Source organism: Passer montanus, unplaced genomic scaffold (assembly GCF_014805655.1).
Source record: "Passer montanus isolate IOZ18808 unplaced genomic scaffold, ASM1480565v1 scaffold11, whole genome shotgun sequence".
Lineage (NCBI taxonomy): Eukaryota > Metazoa > Chordata > Aves > Passeriformes > Passeridae > Passer > Passer montanus.
In genome coordinates this window covers 13621705-13644233 of record NW_024357613.1, presented here as the reverse complement: position 1 = coordinate 13644233, position 22529 = coordinate 13621705, and the positions used below count along the sequence as shown (strand labels likewise).

General features: G+C 37.5%; 1 protein-coding gene across 2 annotated transcripts in view; it reads right to left on the bottom strand.

Moving 5' to 3' along the window:
- Window positions 1-1003: 1003 nt before the first annotated feature.
- The window catches only part of IBTK (inhibitor of Bruton tyrosine kinase), a 53769-nt gene continuing 32243 nt past the window's right edge, over window positions 1004-22529 (bottom strand). The window contains exons 20-29 of one of the 2 annotated variants that reach the window (XM_039728599.1): window positions 21817-21944; window positions 20173-20285; window positions 19435-19583; window positions 19074-19237; window positions 17845-17937; window positions 16568-16723; window positions 11549-11701; window positions 4975-5043; window positions 4741-4873; window positions 1004-2372 (exon numbers count right to left, since the gene is read on the bottom strand). In XM_039728599.1, the coding sequence (XP_039584533.1) occupies window positions 2247-2372; window positions 4741-4873; window positions 4975-5043; window positions 11549-11701; window positions 16568-16723; window positions 17845-17937; window positions 19074-19237; window positions 19435-19583; window positions 20173-20285; window positions 21817-21944 (1284 nt within the window). In that variant the 3' untranslated portion in view covers window positions 1004-2246. The remainder of the gene's footprint in view (window positions 2373-4740; window positions 4874-4974; window positions 5044-11548; window positions 11702-16567; window positions 16724-17844; window positions 17938-19073; window positions 19238-19434; window positions 19584-20172; window positions 20286-21816; window positions 21945-22529) is intronic. The other variant, XM_039728611.1, reaches the window with a different exon arrangement.

The following is a 22529-nucleotide window of genomic DNA, read 5'->3' as shown; positions in this document are numbered from 1 at the left end:
CAATAAGTTAGTGAAGTTGGGGATAATAAATGATGAAGGAGAAAAGACAAAATGCTTATTCAAGGAAACTGTTTCAGAGGATGGTTCATTTGTCTTTGAGATACAACAAATACTTCACTAGAATGTTGTGTTAAAGTTGTATTTCTTACACTAAATAGCTGCAATACATCTCCTTTAACTTATACATCTATATGTGAAATATTGGTTTTTACTGCAAACTCTGATGTGCTGCATTATGTTCACTAGAACCTGGAAATTCAACCCTGTTTTGGTGTAAGTGAAAGGAGTTCACAAGCCCAGAAATGACAAAATGTGATTAGAGCTGAATTTCTGTTTGGCACAACAAAAAAAGACCACAAAGCTGGGCATCTGAGCTGAAAATGACAGTTTTCTGTGACACATTTTAGCCTTAACAAAGCTGTTCAATCACAGCAGTTTAGTGTTTTCAACTCCAAAAGAATGGTACACTGGCCATTCTTCACTTTTGTTTATGAATATTATATATAACCAGTGATGATGCCTAAACAAACTGTGACAATAACACCACAACTTGAAAACAGTCAAGCTCTTTGGCATGGTGGAAACATCAATCCTTTCAAAACTTCAGGAGAATGAGATTTTCAATGGCATATTTTGGGAAAAAAAAACAAATTTATAATAATTTTACACTTGACAATAAATTAGTTCCCACCTGGAAAGGCCTGCTGCTACTACAGCTATTTCTCATAAGCTTATTACATAAGCTTTCTTTTAAACCAGAGGATAGTTTCAGCAGGCCCTAAAACCCTTTGGTGCATCAAGTAAAGCCCTTAATGCAAGTATTGCCATCAGTTTAGTGAATGAATTACCAGTAGAATTCAAAACAGAATTAAAACCTACATGTTTCCTGGCCTGTGTAGCTTCAAAATGTCTGCAGCTCTTGTTTCAGACACAAAAGAAATACTTATACTCTAGTTACCTAAATAATTGATTACATATGGACAGCACATAAAAGTACACTAACTTTGTATAAATCAAGACTTTATGGTTTATTGTGGTTTTTTACAGTTTTTGTGGGGGATTTTTTTGGTGTAGCTTGACCTGAAATCATTAAGACATATCTACATCACTTTTTTCAAGATTCTTTTATCACACAGTGATCAATTTTTTTACATTCATTTTCTGTAGATTTCTCCATTCCAGTTTTCCAGAGTTCATGAGTACTGACATTACTGAGGAAGCACAAGTTCAAACACACCTATACAAACAAGACAAATTAGACAAAATATTGCAGATAAGGCTACCTTTTTTTCTTTTTTTTTTTTTTTTATATCTATAAATTTGTTTCAACCAGGCACAGAGAACTTTGGAACACAATATTGAAAGCCATCTATGATAATCTTTGCAGCTCAGGTATTTGCAAATTTCCCAGCCAAGCACTCGCCCCTACAGCTTCAACGTATACACTGATCTTTTATTTCCTCAGCACTTCAAGTGAATCATCCCCAAACACAGTGCTTCTAAAACCATACCATATCTACTAGAGTAAGACTACAGATGGGCTAATTCAGTGGCACCACATTCTCTTGAGCTGTGTGCTTTATTTCAAGACAGAGCTGGCTGCTCCAAGGCAGGGCTCACTCACAGCAGTGACAAACATGCACAGCTGAGCCAAGCACTGGCCATGGCCGGGCACAGCCTGGGGCACAACAGGGAAACGTGCTGGCCACAGCAACCAGAGAACCAGCACTTGCACACATAACTTAAGAAAAACTGCATTGTCAAACTGTACTTTTACATGAAGTTCAAGCAAAAACTTTTTCCCAATATTCCCAATTTCCAAGAAAGGTCTGAAGGACACACCCCCAAACTTCAAAGGTGTTTAATTCTGCACATTCAATTCCATGTTAAATCACAAAATAAACACTCGCTTTTCACCTGTTAATTTAACAAAAAACCCTTACAACTTAAGATTAGCAAATACATTCCCAATCTACAGCCTCACGTGACATTACTAATTTTAGATGTCATTAAAGAAATGCTGTGAAAACATACATACAATAGATACTGCGGGTAAAGGACACAGTGAACACATTATTTCATTCTCTCTAATACCTAGTGATTATGGGCAGTGTTTTAATGCTGATGTTAAAAATTACATGATTCCTATTCTTCCAGTCCTGTTTTACTTGTAAGAAGAATTACAATTTCAAAAGTGCACATACAGCTGTGAGAACTGTGGAAGGGAGGACTGTGAAGAGTACAAATTAGTGCTTGTTCCACATAGGTGCTGCTATAGGTCCCTGTGGAGCCCTTTCAACGGTCACGAATTCTTCAGGGTTATCAAAAGCTTCGTAGTGGACTAATAAGTCTTGAATAGCACACTCCTCAATCTGGAAGGAAAAAAAGAGCATGTAGGTCAGTGTCAGGTCTACATTTACACCATAGGCATGGTTATGAACTGGCTTTACTGGTCCTGAATGCATTAGACCTCCTAATCAGGAGGGAGTAGTAGATGATACATTCTTCAGACAGCTTGAAGAAACATCATGTTTTCAGGTCCTGCTCCTCATAGGAAACTTGAGGTACCTTGATATCTGCTGGAAAGGCAAGAGAGTTGGACACAAACACTCTAAGACATCTCCCTATTGGTGAAAAATTCTTAACACAGATGATGAAGGAGGTGATCAAAGGAGACATTCTGATGGTTCTCATACTCCAAAAAAAAAAAGGTCTGATCAGGGATGTGAAGGTTGAGGGCAGCCTTGGCTGCAATGACAATGAGATGCTGGAGTTCAGGATCCTGAAAGCTGGGAACAAGAAAAATAGGAAACAACTTGGGACTTTAGAAGAGAAGACTATGAAGACATCTGCTTAGAAAAATTCATGGGATTTGGCCCCAGAAAGAAGAAAGGTCCAGGACTGCTGGTTGACTTTAAAGATCACCTCTGCCAAGATCAAGAACAGGCCATGCCAATGAGCTTCCTAGCCAAGTAAGAATGGCAGGAGGACTGCACAGCTGAAAAGAACAACAGTTAATTTCTGACAAAACCCAAACAGTTAATTTCTGACAAAACCCAAACAAAAAGGAAGCATACAAGATGTGGAAGCAGAGAAAAGTGACGAAGAAGGAAAACCGAGACACTGTGTGACCACACAATTAAGAAAGTCAAAGCCATCTGTACTGAAATCTGGCAAGGAATATAAAGGGCAGCAAAACAGGCTTCTACAGCAGCAAAAAAAACCCCCAACATGGATCCACTACTGAATGAAAAAGACATGGAAAAGGCTGGGGACCTTCATCTTGGTCTTAAGTGTAAAGATCGTCTCTAGCAGTGCCAGGCCCAGGAGATCAGAGCCAGCCAAAATGACTGCAAGACCACTCTCAAAAAAACCTTTGAAAAATTGTTGTAAGAAAGGTTGATTCCTGAGGACTAGAAGGAATCAAATGTCATTCCTACCTTCAAGAAGGGCAAGAGGATCTGAATGACCACTGGGTGATTCCTGGGAATATGGTACAGCTTAAGTTTTAACTAAGAGTTTAAGTGGACAAGATTAAGAACAGACCTCATAAATGCCATGTGAGACAGACTGAAAAGTGGCAGAACTGACGATCTTAAAGGGCTGTGACCAGCGGCACAAAGTCCACCACACCAACACTGAGACCAGGGCCAGTACTGTTTAACATCATCAATTACCCACAGGAAGAGACACAGTGCACCCTCAGCAAGGTTGCAAGCAGTACAGAATGAGAAGGAGTGGCTGAAATACCAGAGAGCTGTACTGCCAGAGAGACCCAGACAATGTTGAAGAAATGGGCTACAAGGAATCTCATGAAGCTCAAGAAAGGGAAACACAAAATCCAGCTCCAGGGAAGAAAATTCCAGACACCAGTACACACTGGGAGCTGAAAAGTTGGAAAGCAGCCTAGCATAAGAGGAGCTGGGGTCCTGGTGGACAATGTAGCCTTTTAGCCAGCAGTGCACTCATACTTCAAAGAAGGGTGACAGCCTCCTGTACTCTATGAGGGGCAGCACTGCCAGAAAAATGAGAGAGATAATCCTTTCCCTCTACCCAGCACTGGTAAGACACACTTCAAGTGCTGGGTCCACTTCTTGACCTCCCAGTACAGGAGGAACATGGATATAATGAACAGTCCAGTGACATGGCATAAAAATGATTAAGAGCCCAGTGCATCTGACACTGAGGAGATACCAAGCACACAGAACTTGTTTAACATGGATAAAAGAAGGCTTAGGGTGATCTTATCAAAGTGTATAAATACCTGCTAGGAGAGAATAAAGACAACTGACCCACACTCTTGTAAGTGGTACCCAAAGATAGAAGAGGCAATGGGCACAGATTGAAAACAGAAAATTACATTTTAAAATATTTTTTCATGTGAGAGTGGTCCCTGGAACACGTTTTCTAGAGAGGCCATTAGTCTTCATCCTTGCAGACAATAAAAGGCTGCCTGGCTTTGAGAAACCTGCTCTAAACCTGCTCTGAGCAGGAGTTTGGATTAGACAATTTCCAAACTCAACCATTCTCTGATGCTGCAAATACATTTATCACAGACTCAGCCATTTTGACTTTAATAGACCTTATCAAATAGCAGTGTGAAGTTCTTATTAAATTATATTCAATATTATTATGTAAATGGCATGTACTAATACATAATTAATACTAATAACTGATCTCTGAAAGAGCCATTGGAAACTCCTCATGTTACTTTAGAGCAGCAGTAACTTAGCCCTTTACCTGGATCAACGCCAAAGGTTTTTCTCTGCTCCTAATAAGAGCAGCTTCTTGCTGGAGCTCTTCCTCTACAATAGCTGAGAACATGACAGGCGCTATCACAGGAGAGCTGGCTGGTGATGCTGCTGACCAAGGACTGCAAAAAAAACCAAAACCAAGCAACATTATGAGGCAACACCAAGGTCAGCACAACACACAGTAAAAAAGTTCCAGAACCTAAGCCACTACCAAACTTACTTATGACTCTCCAGCTGTGGAGAATCTAGAACATGGTCCTCCAGACCTGGGTTACTTCTAGTGTTGCACCTGGAGAGAGATAGGAAAGTAAATAAAAAGTCATTCTCCTACATCATATTGTGAAATACAAAACTGCAGTAGGAAATTACAACAAATGTGTAGGATTTTTACAGAGGAAAGGCATTAAGATATAATGTGGAATTTAAGTGTGATACTGAGACTGAAAAAGACACTGATTCTCATTTCTAATTACCAGACCCTAACGGAATTTCATCTTGGGCATTAATTCTGGCATTTCCTAACATTTGAGGATTTGCAAAAAGGAGTTTAATTTCTGATTTTTTTTTTAAAAGGCTCTTTTGCTTTTTTTACATGTAAATTGGCCAACTGAGTTATGCACTAAAAACACTACCTATAAAAGTTTGCAATTAATACGAAAGAACAAAAAATTCAAGTTAAAAAGATAAAGATTCAAGATAAATAATTGAACTGTCCTGCATTCAAAGTAAGTGTTTCATGCAAAAGAAAGTGCTATAATCTTAGTAGAGTAAATTCTTTGAGTGTAAACCCAGAAATTATGGACTTTCAGTACATATCCTGTAACCACCTCTCACATTCACAAGAACAGCGTAAAACTAAAATTAACAGAATAGAAATAAAATCTGGAAATATTTATATAGTTGCCGACAGGAAGGCATTTTATTCAGTTGCAAAATGTTAACCTCTCAACAAAAAGAAGTTCACATTTGTTACACTGTATTCACTAAGAGACAAGTATATTTGTCAGAAAAATCTTATGCCAGTAGGAAGAGAGGGCCCTATTCTCATTACTTAATATCTATCTTTGACAGGATAGTTTTGCAATTTCCAGAACCTTAAAGTGTAACAGCATAATGTGACATGCTGGCAAACATTTTTTGAATTATTCTATGGCACTGCGAACAACTCTAAGGGTGTTGCTGTTTCAATAAATCACTCTCAATTTTGTTTAATACTTTGGTAATCCTTTGTAAGTGACCACAAGCTCTTGGATAAAGTAGAAAAAAATTTATAGAAAGTTAAGAGAATTCCAGTAACTACCAAGTTTTCTGTCTGAAATATTTTCCCCAGTACACAATTCCAAGGATAACAAAAAACATGATTCCTACCACTAAGTAGTAAGGGCAAGATCTCAAAAAATCTGAAGTCCAACATCCATCATCAAAAGTGGATTTAAATTAATTGTGTTGAGCTTTTTGTCACAAAACATAATTTTTCCCACAAAACAAACAATGCACATTGCCAGGTCATGCATCCTTGTACTCAGTCTGAAAAATATGAACTGAGTAAATGGACTACGAGATGGGTGGAAAACCATCTGGAAATGGATTAGCTGTATGAAGTCCAACTGGAAACCAACTAGTGGGGACTCAGGGGCTGATACTGGAACCAATCCTGTTAAGCATCTTTGGTAGAACACAATAGAACAGAACAGACCCTCAGCAGGCCACAGCTGGCTGTGGAGAGGTTGGGGATGGTGCACATTCTGCATGCCACGCTGCCTTTCAGAAGCCCTCAAGAGGCTGGAAAAATGGGCAACTGAAAACCAATGAATTTCAAAGGCAAGTGCAAAGTTCTGTATTTGGAAGAGAACAGCCCCACAAGGCAGTAGAGGCCAGGACTGACTGGCTAGAAAGCAACAGAGAGAAAGCAGAACCTGCAGAGTCCTGGCTGACAAGTGGAAGATGTTACCAGCCAGTGCCTCTGCAGCACACACAGGCTGTGCTAGCAAAACCGTAGCAAGGCAGGCAGAAGAAGTGATTCCTCCCTTTATGTTGTATTTTTCCATTTGCATACAGAGTAACAGTCTCAATTTTGGGGTTCACAATACAAGAAGGATGCTGTCAGGTTGGAACAAGTCCAGGATTTTGAAGAAAGTGTTTTGTTAATCCTAAAGGGAGGCATCAAAGGGGAGATCTCTGCTCTCTTCAACTACTTAACTGAAGGACAGAGAAAAGATGAAGCAATAATCTTCTCAGAGGTGCACAATGACAGATTAAAGGCAACATACACAAGAGGCAGAATAGTAAATCCCAGATAGATAAAAGGAAAAATAAAAATATCATACAAAGATGATTATCCACTGAAACATGTTGCCCAAAAAGTCTGGGATATCTTCACACTTGGAAGCAGTCATGACTCAACCAGACCAGGTCCTGAGTAACATGTTCTAGTTTCACTTACTTTTAGTAGGAGGCTAAACTACAGAATCAAAATTATTCTGTGATTTCAAAGCAGGGCACTATTTTTTAGCTGCATCCAGCTCTGAGGTCCTCAGCATTAAAACCACATGGACCTTGCTGCAAGTCCAGCAGCAAGGACTTGTCTGCAAGTCCAGAGCAGACCACCAAGATGATTAGAGATATGGAGCACCTCTCCAACCAAGGAAAAGCTGAGAGAATTGGGTTTGTTCTACCTAGAAAAGAGAAGGCTTCAGAGTGACTTAATTGCTGCCTTCCAATACAGGAAGGGACCCTGCAAGAAAGGTGGAGAGAGACTTTTTACAAGCACATGTAGTGTCAGGACAAGGCTTCAAACTGAAAGAGTGAAGGTCTAGTTTAGATATTAGGAGGAAGTTCTTCACTTTCTTCACTGTGAAGGTGATGAGGCACTGGAATAGGTCCCCCAGGGAAGCTGTGGATGCCCCATCCCTGCAAGTTTTCAAGGCTTTTACTGAACTTAAAGATAACAACACTGAAAAGCAGAAGAGAACCAAAGAAAAGGAAGACAAAGAAGAGATGAAGGCAGCCCTCTGTGCTTTTATACTGATATTAACTCTCAATTTCATCTCTTTTTCCACCTACTTTAATAATACTCAGCACATTTGACAGTACCTGATTTGACAGCTACACTCTTCTTTCCATTCCCAATCCAAAGAACTCACAGCATTGCTATAAATGAACCCATCTGGATTGTTACACTTAACAAACCTAATGATTTCTGTACAAACAAACAAGCCAAAAAACCCAAATTACAAGAAAAAAAAATTAACCTCAAACATGGATTTCCCAAAACTGGAATTAATAGCTCCAGCATCACAGCATACTCTACTGATCAATTAAAAGGTAAGTAAATACCTATATCATCCCCCTGATTTAAAGCCAATGGGGCTTTAAATGTAGGAAGAAGTCCAGGTATTTTGAAGCTGTTGGTACATACGTACATCTGTGTTTCTTGCTAACAAGACACTCAGTCCAGATATTAAATCAACAGCAGATATTTCAACATTCTAAATTAATTCCTCAGCTGGCATCAAAATGACTAGAAATGGAATATGCAGGAAATGTGAAGCTAGCATATACAGAAAAATGGAATAAGAGCCACAAAAATATGGAAATCTTGGAAATCTGTAAGTCTCAGAAATTAAGACTGATGCAGACACATAAATGGTTCTGCATGGAAATAAACCAGCCAAGTATCATCAGTACTGAACCAACCTGATTAACTCAGTTGGCTGAACTTGCCATGACTCTTGTGCAGCCACCAAAAAGGTCCCAGCCCTCAGCTCCCTAAGTGTTTCTTGAGTATTTGTTCATGAGACGCCAGGTCAGGTTTGGTGCCTCCCTGATCTAATAACTGCTCTCAGAACACAAAGCCTGGTCTCCTGCAGAACCCTCCTGGGTTTTGCTATACCATTTGAGTCATGAGCTACGTATTAGCTCATTATTAGGCATGACAGAACTAGGCCATTCCCACACAAAGCTGCAAATACTTGTTTCCACTAAGACGCTTCACTGCTCCCTGGAGTAACGCCGTGAAGACAACTCAGGCTGCCACAACTAAGTTAAGTCATGTCCAGGCCTATGCTTTTAGCTTGGACTATGAGCTACACATGCACAGCACAACTCCCAAGGCTGAGGTGCCCCTGGAAACAACACAGCCACATCCACAAGCCCCAGCTTCTGGAATGATCTACCTCTGGATTAAATGCAGTTCAAATCACCACAATTCATGACACGGTTTACCTAAAAAAAAAAAATCTGTACTGCAAAAATTGGAAAGTGACAGTAATAGAAGAATGCTTACATCACCATCCAAAATACTCTCAACCAGATATATAAGAGAAAACTGTCACTTTAATTAGTGCACAGTTTATCCAAAGGAGAAAGACAAAACAGGAACATTAAGTCATGCAAGTATCTTCAGTGTCCCATCACCAAGTCTGACATAACAGACAAGGATTGCTTATGCTCTACACTTGTGTAATTTCCTCCCCTTAAAAAGGAAGGGGTAAGGGTGTGGATAATTAATCTTCATAGAAATAGCCCTTAAATGCCACAGGTAAAAAATCAGAGCCTACTGTGACAAAACTATACAGTCAAAAACTAAAATTACCTCAAACTAGAAACTCTACTCCTAAGTTGCAAATGGAGGAACTAGTCACCTAGGGTCTTTATACCTACTAGAAAAGAATAAGCATCTTCAGACACAATTCAAAAACAACCTGCAATAACTTTGGAGAGACCTTCTTTTCAAAGTGATGATAGTCAATTTAGCCACCTACTAGGCTTCCACTAGCTTAATGTATCATCTTCAGACATTTAATGTATTAAATCTGGATTCAGCTCAAATAGACCCCTTTGAGAGCATGCAGACTGGCCAGACGAGGGCAATGCAAAAGGAAAAGAAATTACTTTATAAAGATTACAGAGCTGTTGTGGCAAAGCTAATAATAGCAACTAGTGCAAATTCTCTTATTACCAGCCCCTGGCATCACCCATATGATTGTCCTAGCAACAAAATGAACAATATCTGTTCTGCAGATTTGTGTTTCATGTCCCCACACCTCCACTCACCACAGTAACTTCAGCTTTATCACTCTGTTCCTGAGGAATGCCTCCCCATCACACACACACTTAATGCCTCCTACCTCTTTCCTCAGACACTATCCCACACAATGTTCCTACATTTCTATCATCATTTTATTCTTTATATAGCAGTAAAACATGTACTACTTCTGTCCTAGGGAAACACCAGTTTTTATACAAGCAGAACATTCAAAAGTGAGGCCCAGCAGATCTTTCTTTTCCTCACAGAGGAGTCAGTTATTGGAGGACAATGGAACAGGAGTTCATAAAATAACAGCCAGATAGTGACACAGCTCCTTGTGCACCAATAGCTCTGCAAACTTCTCCCTCAGCACAGCTGTGTAAACTTGAGTCAGATTGCTCTAAAGTTGTGTTGTAAGAAGAGTTGTATGAAGGATTACAGAAGCTCCCCCTCTTTACTCAAGAGCTTCATTTAAGCTCAGTCCCTCAGGCCTTTCTTGAGCTATGCTGCAGCTATGGCCAAGCCCAGCTTTGCTGTTCCCGACCCTGACTTGATTTGTAGGTTTGACATCATCCTTGCCTGATCCCAATGCACCGGTCTGTGCTCCCTGACTGTGGCTCATCCAGGTTTCTGCCACAGAGCCTGCCCTGCTCACCTCCCTCTGGCACACTGGGGCTGTGCCTTTGCTAGGGAAGTCACCAGCCAGTTGTGCTGTCACACTTGAGTTCCTTACCACTGTGGGTCAGCTGGTCTGCAGTGCCTCCAGATAGTAGGTGGTAGAGTCTGTAAGATTTTCAGGCTCTCTGTTTTGTAAATATATTTGAAACATATAGGATTCAAAGTTACTGATGATAGGGGGGAGAGATGCAGGTGGGTGGGCAGTTCAGTCATACAGACTTTCAAGAATAAGGCTGAGATTCTTTCTTCAGTTTAAGCAGTTATTTTAACACAGAACAGCAATTCTTTTGGGGGTAGCAAGAGGATATATGGCAAAAACATTTTGACCAAAGAGCAATATTGTCTAATAACTAGAGATATAATTCACATGTACCTTATTTTTGTCCTTAGAACTGTAGACCCACAGTAATTATAATACACAGACAGAACCAGTGCATCAATGTTTCTGTAAACTTGCTTAATCCATGAAAAACTGCACTTAAACAATAAAGTCATCTTATAAAAAAACTCAGATTAGGAAATGCCAGAACTGTGTTTGAATAAACTAGTTTTTTCCACTTTGTGGTTATATAGAAATACTCCTTAGCAAAATGTTTCATGAATGCCATATCTGAATGCTCATGAATATCTAATTACTGCAGAGGTTAGAAAATACTGGTTTATCACTTTATACATAGATACATATGCAAACAAATTCGGATTTGTTTTCTTTGGAGCCTGAAGTTTACATATATACATAAATAAATAAATAAATATAAAAATAAATATATATATATATATATATATATGTATAAACATGTAGATACATGTTTATACATATATATATGTATATATATGTATATGGATACATATATATGTATGGATACAAACACTTTGAAACTCAAACGAAGTGTTATCAGTGGCATTAAATTACTTAAGTCTTCAAGCTTTCTATTCTTAAGAATATTTCGTTAATAAAGTCTTATTAACAGAATCATCAAAAGAATGCTCTTCTAAATGACAATTTTATTCTTATTTCAGCAGAATTTAACAGGCCATTGTGCTTCTTGTACAATGGTTGACCAATCAGAAAAAAATGCATTCTTACCTTATGGTGTTTTGGACAGATGAATCCTCAGTTCCTTTATATCCATATCTTTTAGTACCAGTACCAGATGAATTATTCACAGTCATACATTTTTCTTCTTCCATCACAAGATCACGGAATGACTTTGGCAAAGCAGAATGTAATGAAGATGACCTTTTTTAGAAACAAAAATGAAACAAAATAAATGCACTTGGTACTTGTCTTTTCAAGATCCCATATTATTCTGTGATTCAGACAGCAAAGAGGCCTTTCTACTTAAATACACAAATAAAAATACATTTGTTGCTAAAAATACACTGTTACTTAGGTGTTGTATACTACCATTATCCTGCTAGACCTCATCTCTTAAAATAAGTCATTTTGGTTCACATAGATAAAGAACAGGAAATAAATATCTGTGAAAACAGAGGAAGCCAGAAGTTTTGAAATTTCATTAAAATAAAAATTTTAAAAAAAGCAAACCCCACCCCCTCCACCTATTCCCCCCACTGCTTCCTCTTAAAAAGCAATTTATTTTTTCATAGTGATTTATCTTAGACAAGTTGTACCTTTTCTAACACTGCTAGTCCTTGAAAAATATTCTCATAAATCACAATGCTCCAGGTATTGTTGGTCTAACACAGGCATGAAAGTCAAGTACAGCTGATCTTTTCTTCCCAAAATACTGAATGAGTTACTCATACCTGCTGAGGCTCTATAAATCTCTTAATCCACAGTGAAGTTCAATAAAACTAATGTCCTTGATTTTATTTTACTTGTCCTAGCACAAGTTACTGAATTAGAGCCTGCATATTACCTTTCAAAAATAAATCATTAATAAAATATAGAAATTTAGCATCTTAGGTATCATTAACACTTTGCAAACTCAAAACTTTTTTATTTACAGAATTCAAGGCAGTTACCATGAGTCCTTCTCTTACCTATCAAGGCTTTGGAATTAATTCTTCATAAACACTACAGAACTAAAACAAGCTTTTTATACAATGCCAATTGTTTGTGCAACTACCATAAGAAGAGCAGCATCTCAAGTCAAAGACTTTAAAGCTATATCTAGGTGGGACACAATTTGAGGTACTAAAGAAGAAGGAATTTTAAAAGTGTAACATTGTATCTGAAACGTTACAACAAAAGAACCTGAAATCTATGTATGCTGTGTGATATTAGAACACCCTGGCTTAAGTTTGGATTCTTTTATTTTATTTAAATATTGGATAAGCAGCACAGAAGACAGAAAGCAGAATGGGAACCTCAAATACAGGGGCTCAGAGTCATTTTGCACATCCTGTATTCCTACCACCAGCTGGCACACAGAAGGTCAGGCAAGTGTTTGACCAGAGCTCCCCCAAACCTATTCTACTGAGTAGGCACATGGTCCATGGGATCTGCTGTCAGAAGCTGCTTCTGCTAGCAACATTTTAAATAGCCTACTTTGATTTGATTTACCCATTTCCATGAAAATTCTGTACTGCAATCAGATCCACTTGCAACAGAGAGCCAAAAAAACCCCAACACACAAACAACATCTCCCAAAAAATCAACTGTGTCATTCTCAGTTTGTGAACCTACCAAAACAATTATTTGTGGCTTAAAATGATTTGTGTGAAAAGTGGTACAAAATTTTCCTAACATGTAACAACTCTAAATTTCAGCTTATCCTGTCTGATGCATTGACATTTTTAAGTAATTTGTAAAATTAGAAAAACTAATTTATACTTTTTTTGCTTAAAAGATTTTGAATATGACTATGTTTCTCTAAGATGTAACTGCAAACCATCAAAGCATGGAGTTCCAAAACAGCTGATGTTAAGTATAAGCTGGAATACTGTCAAACTGACAACCTAGACATCAGGATACACAATTTTTAATTCTCAAGACAGACTTCAAATTTCGTTATGCCTCTGGTCTTGAAAAGCCATAGACTCTCCTGAGCTTAAAAAAGGCCCAAAACAAGTAAGCAACACTCCCACTTCCTTGATCAAAGCAGGTTTAGAGAATTAATAAAGTCAACATGCAGTTAACTTTAGACATTTTTCAAAACATTACTAGAGCAGCATTTTATTTTTCCCTTCTAATTTTCAGTTTTCTTCAAAGGAAGAAACAAAGGTTCAGTTTCCCAAAGAACTGTGAAACTGGAGGTTTCTCGTGGTGGAAAAGATAGGATATAGTGTATGACAGACTTTCAGTCAACCAAAAAAAAAACCAGAAGGTCCCACACCCTTCTGGCAAGTGTGCTTCACTGCATTCAACATCCAAGTTGAATATCTGATTTCACTGGAACACAAGTTCTATGGCTTTGACTATACTGCAAGCGTGGAAAGCTCAATCGACTACCAAATGCAGTCAATTAATAGTCCACTGTGAATTTACAGACTAACTCTGCAAATACAATATTAGAGTAGATGAGTAACAACCATTCTACCTTACACACAAAAACACTTTGAACAGCTAGTAGGAGCAATCAAATAATTGACCACTTGCCTAAAGCAGCTTGAAGTTTATTCAATAAATGCTTTCTTCCAGCAGTGAGGCCTAATTTTAAAATTTCATATAGCTCCCACTGGTTCTGTGCTTGAACTTTTGAGCTACTGGTATTTTCCAGATTGGCAGCCAGAGGAATGCAGGAGGAACTTGTGGAATCACGCACAGTGACCACATGAGTGTTAGATTGGATTCCATCCTTCTGAAATATACCCTAGCCTTTCCATCTAAGATGGTTTGTGTAACACAGTAGGCCCAGCTCTTTCCAAAAACTGTTTAATCAGAACCTTAAGAGTACAATATACTTTTTGGAGACATTTATCGAGGGATATTCAAAAATCAGTCTTTATTTGCTTTTTAAAAGCAAGGAAGAATTCACAGGCAGTTTGCAGTTTAAATAACACTCAATAGGTAAAGAATTATCTATCAGAGAGGAGATGAATAGTATGAATAAGTCAAACTGTTCAGGCAGAACCTGCCTTTCTAAATCTATGCTGGCTAGACCTGACCATCTGGTTGTCCTGCATATGCCACATTAAGGCACTAAGGATGATCTGCCCCATGAGCCTCCCTGGAACCGAGGTCAGGCTGACAAGCCCATAGTTCCCCATGCTCTCCTTCCAATCCTTCTTTAGATGGGTGTCATATTGGCTCACCTCCAAACACCAGGGCCCTCTCTATTTGACCAGGGCTGCTGGCAAATGATTTACAGTGGCTCAGTGGTCACCTTCACCAGCTCTCTCAGTACCCTTGGGTTGATCCCATCCAGCCCCATGGAGCTGTGTGTGTCTAAGAGGTGTAGCACATCATATAGCATAGAATTCCCTTTGGATTATAGCGGATTCATTCCAGCCCATGGGTCGGGGTACCTGGAGAATGACTCATCTTACTATTAAAGACTGAGGCAAAGAAGACATCAGGTGCCTCAGGATTTCCTTCATACTTTGTCACGGCACCTGATAAAAGGATTAAGAGTCTCCTTCACCTTCATTTTATTTCTATAAACAATTTTGTATTTATTTTTTAGAATTCTGATATGGAATTGTCTTTATGAATAATTACAACATTAGTGGTGAGATTAAAAATAGTAGATAGAGTATCACTTTTTTAATATAACAAAGGATAGCACAACTCAGTGTTTACTGTGCTCATCAACATGTGATTCAACCATCAGTTTGTCCTAACAAATTTTAAGCCTCAGAGCTGTAACAGCTCTGTGACACCCCCCATTAGCTAGAGCAAATAATTAACCTGCTGCTTGACCTGCAAAATCACCTGCGTAAAGCAGGTAGCATGTTCTTCAAAGCATTTGAGAGGACCAGTTTTAAGGACACAAATTCATCCACTCACTAGACTTCAGAAGATGAATCATGCAAACCTTGTCAAGGTCTCAATTATTGTTCAGAGATCAGTAAGAGTCTGAATCGTTAAATGCAAACCAACTCACTGTCTTTCCTCTTAAAAATAAAATTGTGGGCTTTGCCCAGTGTTATATCAGAACCAATTTAAGGGATTGGGGGAGTAAATAAGACCCTAAATTTTAGTATTATGTGCACATGGACGAAAATCAATTGAAAAGACAAAAAGCTTAAGAGTGACTGTGATGAGTATGCTGAAACCTTTTCTCCCACTGAGGTACAACCAAGTAAGCTACATAGAGAGAAGACTGACTATTCTTCTAGGGTAACAGTACAAATGTAATCTGCAATAAAAGTCTAGACCTTCTTGAACAGGGAAAACTGGAGAAAAGGCCACATTTACTTAAATGAACTTTAAATGAACATTTACTTCATGCTTAGAGCATGCAAATAGGTATTAATCCTGTGATAATCAAACCCATTAAATTTACATAGTTCAAACTTCTACATGTTTTGCTTATGCTTTTATCCAATACCAACAGTAAAAGTGAAGAACAAAGTATGACTTGGACTAGCACTTTATTACATTTGTTATAAACCTAACTCACTGAACAGATAATAAACTATTTTTTGCATTTGATACTATGATATTAACTCAAACCCTTAAATTGTATGTGATCAGCATTCAAAATCATTTTAAACCCCTATGCTTCTTTCCACCATAAAAACTTTTAGAAGCACCCAATGCTCACTCCAGCTCCGAGACACCTAGTAGCTTTGTTATCCCTAATTTGGGTCAATTTTGCTCTAGTCCAAAGTTATTCCAAACCTTCCCCCAGGAAGGGCTAACATTTTCCTTTGGTTTTGACAGAGAAAAAACAACATTCATAATGGTTTTCAATAACCTCTTCCTAATTAAGTTTCAGAGCTAGTTCTCCTTCTTCTATGATTTACTTGAACACCATCTGCAAACACAACATCATACACAGGAAAGCACCAGATGGGATGCAGTCTTTTGACTCAGAGCAAAATTTCAAAGAACTGTTAAACTGCAACCACTACATTTCCCTACCCCCTTTGAATTTCTAGACTACTTCCAAATGTAGATACAAATAGTTCAGTCTGCCTATTCAAAGTAAAAACTCTCCAAAGAAAAAGAATTGATATTTGATTTATGACATACCACACATTCCCTAGTTTTGCAACTTTTGTGGGTGGAGGTGGTGCAGCTACTAGAGTGGTAGGCTCTGGGCTGTTAGCTGATCCATTATCTTTTGCTGCCAGGGCAATCATTTTCCTTTGCTTCTGAGAAAGCTTGATTCCATGAGACACCACTCTGCTGTGAATGGACATTGCAAAGAAAGAAGCTGTAAGATCCTTGTCCTTTGAGATGACTCACCTTTAATCCTGCAAATTAAACTGAGAAATAACTTATTTCCTAAACAAAAATACTTTGCTTAGAGTGCCAAAATGCAAGAGGGGAACAAGGACTCAGATGGCTGAGAAGAAAAAGAAAAAAAAAGATCAATTAGTATCAAGAGTGACAGAAAGAAAACATCATAGAAATATTCTTCACATAGATGTCCATAAATGAAAACGTGCAGAGTAGGAATCGAGTCACCAAAAGAGGACTACCACCAGATGAAGACTATTTTCTAATCTTGTGATTTTTTTAGAGACTGCCAAGCTTAGCTCCCTTAAACCGAAAATATTCATACATTAAAAAATGTATACAACAGCATAGAGCCATTTTTTCTATCTGTAATAATTTTCTTTTCTAAGATATTTGGATTCTTCAGTCTTGGCTGTTTTGTTTGCAGTTTCTGAATCTATCAAGCAGGCCTTTATCAGGTTCCATGAGTACTGTCCTAACTCTCCTTTATAAGAAAGCCACACCTCAAAGGTCATGACAGTCACCTCCTCTTGTCTTCTCTTCCATATGTTGCCACTTAAACAACACTAGCTTTAACACACTGCCTTGTAAAAAAGCACATTTATCTCCCTGTGTCTTTTGGGATGCTTCTACAAGAAGGAACCACACTTGCTTCTGTCTGAAGAATTGTTAACATACAGACATGGTTTCTGGGAGAGGTCAGAGAATGCAAGTCAAGAAATGAACTTGTCAAATTCAGTACTTGTGCACAAGTAATTTCCAAAGTCCTAGGGACAAGAATTAATTCTTTTAGGTCAGAAACAGAAAGGCTCAGCAGGACAGGCCACTTATTTAAGATACTAGCTCACTTGCTCTTTTGCAGTAGTTGAGTAAAGACTAGAGTAAAATAAAGGGATACATTTTGCATGCTCAAAGAAAAACATCATAATGAAGTAAACAAAGCTGTTCAAAACCAAATAGGACAACTTTTCTCCTGCTTTTTTTAACTGAATGGCCTAAACCACTAAGTAAATTCATAACAACCTAGGCCTATCACACTTTTATATAGATTTTGGTTTTTTACCAACCTTGAATTTGCCTTTGGCATGGTTCCACATTTCTGCATACTTTCTTCAATTTCCATGATGGTTCTCAGATCCATAGCAGGAGGGCTGGCAGGGCTAAATGAAAAATAAAAAGTTACCTTACAAGGCACTGATTTTTACTTACATTCCACAGTTCCAGCCTTCACTGAAATCCTCTAAATCATACATAGGATTGGTAACTGGTTGTATAATTTATGTCTGTTTCCTCAATTATGGCAAACCTCAAATAAAATGTTTCTGACAAAACTTTTATAAATATATACATATTTAAAAGCACACTATAAAAATACTTTCAAGACTCATTATAGTACAAAACAAAAAGATGTGAACTATGATTACTTTAAAAAAATTAGAACCCTAAAAAATTAGATGCAAAAACTATGATTACTTCAAAAAAATTAGATACCTAAATAAGGATACGTATTTAGTAGTCAAATGCTCATGCACAGAGAGGCACTGCTTGCAGCTCTGAAGGTTGAATTAGATTTCTCTTTGAAGTGCAGGATGCAAATTATTTCACAAGATAAACAAAACAGCTTTTGCAGTCAGAGGGCTACACAAACATCAATAACTTCAGGTATCAGTCTCTTTTTCATACATGAACTAATTTTAAACTTTCACAGAAATAAGAATGAATTAAATCTATACATTCCCAAGCTTTACAAAAAACTATAAATTAAAATGCGTTTACTTAAAGGCATCTGTAAAGTAAGCTGCATTACATCTCGATTCAAGGACAAGCTTTGGAATAAAACATAAGAAGCACTTCCTCCATCTCTCCATACAAAGACAATACTCAGTTTTTTATTATTGTACCAGTTAAAACTGTGATGTTGATTTTTACAACCCATTTAGGTCTAAAGACCTAAAAAATCTCAAAGTACAGTGGAGTTTCTCAAGGCTTCAAGCATGGTATGATTCTACAAAAAACTTCTCAGTATTTTACACAGTATTAACCAAGTAGGTGTTAGAAAAACAGGTATTAGAAGTACAGACGGAAGCAATTAAAAAAATAAGAATAATTTATACAGCACTGCTTTTCTCAATAAATAATTACAAAATGGTCTCCTTTTATTAAATTGCCAAGATCTTGAGTTCATATGTCAAGTAATGCATGCTCATTTTGAAGAGCAGATAGCTTTTTAGTCTGACTAGAACATTATTAGCCTTCACTACCAAGTGTAAACCAGTGAAGGTAAGTATTACTGCACCTGAAACTGGTTGCTACCCAATTGGGAGAGCTTGCACAGTTGTGTCTGGCACTGGGAATGGACTGTGGAACAGACTGCGTCACTGCTGATGCTCCCTTGTATGACTTCATCTCCTTGCTGGGGTGAGAGGGTTTCATACTCTGACTGCATACTTTGTCCTTCATCTAAAGATCAGGCAGAAAATTGTTGAATAAACACTACAAGCACTAAATTTTATTTTCTTAATCAAATAAACAACAACTCCCCAAAGTTGTCTACTTCACCGTAAGTACAACAGCTTCACAGAAAGACTAAAATACAAACTCTGCTTTTGATGGACCAGATAAACACAAACAAAAAAAATGTTAAGAGGAAATCGAACCTCAGTCCTCTCTGGATGAAATCCTTTTGTGAAGTCAGGGGACTGCAAGTCTCTGGGACTACCCACTCCTGCGTAACTGCCTTCAGAGTCAGATGTTAAGAGTTCTGGAAGTGAGTCTACTGAGTTAGCTTTATCCAGTTTTACTGAGCCTAGAAATAAGAAAAGATAGTAGAACTATTAAATCATGAGAGCTAGACTAAACAATGCTTAACAAACACAAAAATTATTCACACCATATGATGACTATAAAGCAATCAGAAGTTTATCTAGTCCAGAATACTAGCCAGTAGAAAGTATAAGCAAATTTTTGCTATCCTAAGTATTTTTTTCAGAATAACATTACTCCCAGTTTTCTTCCTCTGTCTCACAATATACAAATAACAACACTTTTCTTTTAAATTCTTCTACCATTTTCTCAATAAAAAGTGGATAATTTACTCTTTAATGTTTCAGAAAAAAAACCCAAACCACAACACATTAACAGAAATGTTCCACATGAGAAAATGCACTTTATCTTTATTTGATTAAATACATGCTTTTATCTGAACTTTGGGCACAATGACAAACACCCTTTCAAAAAACCCTTAATCTTAAGAATTCACTATTTAAATTCAACTATAGATAGTGTTCACTACAAAAGAAATAATCTAATATTTTCTTCTTGAAATACAGAAATTGCATGCATATTACACTTTATGTTCTGTTTTTATACCTGAAAGGAATGTCTTTCCCACTGACCTGTAGAGGCTGGACTCTGAATAATATCTGATAGATTATATCCTCCAGAGCTGTCAGACCGTTTTCTTGGCTTCTTTTTTGCCTTAGTTTTTGCTTTTTTGAAAAGGGCTTCCCTAATAGGAAAAAGACCCAAAACCACAGAATGCATTAAAGCCAAAAAAACTGAGCTTCAGAACTACCCATGTCACTTTTTTCAGTCAGCAGCAGCAGTTACACTTCAAGCAGTAGTACCTGATCTCAGCAACTGGCACTAGCTACCTGCTCCTGCTCTGCTTATGCACTGGCACAACCATTTCATAAATGATTTTGGGGGAAAAGAACAAGCCAGGAGGAAAAGAAAACAACTCTTTCCAGTCTAGATCTAGCCTCTGGACTATTATACTGCACACAGACTTCTGCTGAGACAGTGGAAGATACAGCTGCTGCACAGGCTGGCACCGCCACCTAGGTCAGATTAAACCTGCTACAAATCACAGCAACTGACGTAAAGCAAACTACAGACAACTCTCCACTTTTTTCTCTCTTGCTTTCTCCTAAATTGCTGAAGCTCAATAAATGCCACAGTTGGTGTCATTTCTCCCCATTTTAAACACTGCCATTGCGATAATACTAATTTGACAATAAAGCAGATACAGGGTGATGTTACCTAAATGTCATGTGTTCCTGTATATGCTATTAGGAAAAGTGAAATCAAATAAAAGGCATCTTTCATTTTAACAAAACTACTAGATAGTCATGATTATATGAAATGAAGGTACATATTCATGATTACATGGAATGCAGCTACAGTGCACAATTTCAAAGCTAGGAAAAGTGAAATCAAATAAAAGGCATCTTTCATTTTAACAAAACTACTAGATATTCATGATTACATGAAATGCAGCTACAGTGCACAATTTCAAAGTTTTTTGTTGCTATATAACTATTTAATCATTGCTGCAGCACTACCTGATAGTACTTGGGGTGTCTGTTTTTTAATCCTTGGACTACCCAATTCCCTAGATGCTACCACCCAGCCTTGAAAGACACTGAAAGCCTTGAAGTTGAATACAAAATAGCCTTTCAGTTTCCTTGATCTACTAGTTCTGACCTACACTAGTTTATTTAGTGCAACTTTTCCAACACAAGTGCTCAGAACAGTACACAATAATGCAGGTAAGGTTTCCTCTGCAGGCTGACATTTTACCCCACTATTTGGAAGCCTGTTACCAAGCCATCCTACAAACTAAAAAAGCTCCGTATTTCACTTGACAAGTCTGTTAATATGGAGAAATTTAGATTATCACAATTTTTCAAGCAGATCTATAGTACATTCAAGTCTGTTTTTTCTCTTTTGATCTCTCCTAATGCAGTGAAGTACAATGAACTGCACAGTTGGTCTCACACATATACAGATACTCTCATCACATGCACAACCCCCAAACATCACTATGAATGCTCATTTTACAACCTTTACTCATATGCTACTTATAAACTGAAAGTGTTCTGCTGTAGTTTTGCAACATTTTCAAAGACTTAAGGAAACTTTGAAATCTCATTTCTTAATCTTTCAATTCTGAACGTAAACGTAGTCAGGCACCAATGCAAATTAATACCACACACAGTTCATCTAGTTAAAAATATTGATGAAAAACAAATACTTACTGAGAATTTTGCTCTGTATTCATTTCTTCCCTTAAAATTACGAAGTTCTCTCCATCTTCAGGCTCAAAAGAACTTATGTCAGGTCCATCTGGATATGGAGTAATGACTCTCCTGACCATAGCTGGAATCTGCAGTTGTAAAAGTTCTTACATTAAGTTTCACTGAAATTGTATGCTAGCAAATTTATGTAAGAGGGCCAAAACCAATTGTCATTTAAAACACTTTCACAGATCAGGTAATTAATTACTTAACAAGCTTATAAACTTAAGTGATATCTTTAAGCAAAATTGGAGAAGTATCTTAAGTGACAGACTCAAAATGTCTATGTTTCATCTATTGTTAACTTATGGCAAAAAAAAGCTTAAAGATTTTGCAAACATTTATCTTTTACAGTAAGAGAATACTGGATTATAATGGGTCTTGGCTTTCACCATTGTATTACAGTTCAATTTTCACATTGTTCTTCTAACTGATGTTAACATCTATACGATCACCCTGAACTTTTCAGCTTTCTTCTCCTTTTTTCTAAGCAATGGATGCTCTTTTCCATAGGTTTTGCTTAAACTGTTCCATGCAACAATTGTTAATTACAGAACACTAATATGTTTAAAATGTAAAACTAATTAATTTAAAAGACACTGTTGCAGCAGTAGCTAGTGAACCATGAAATATTAACTCTTTGAGAGTGATAATAGCAGCAGACAACTTTATCT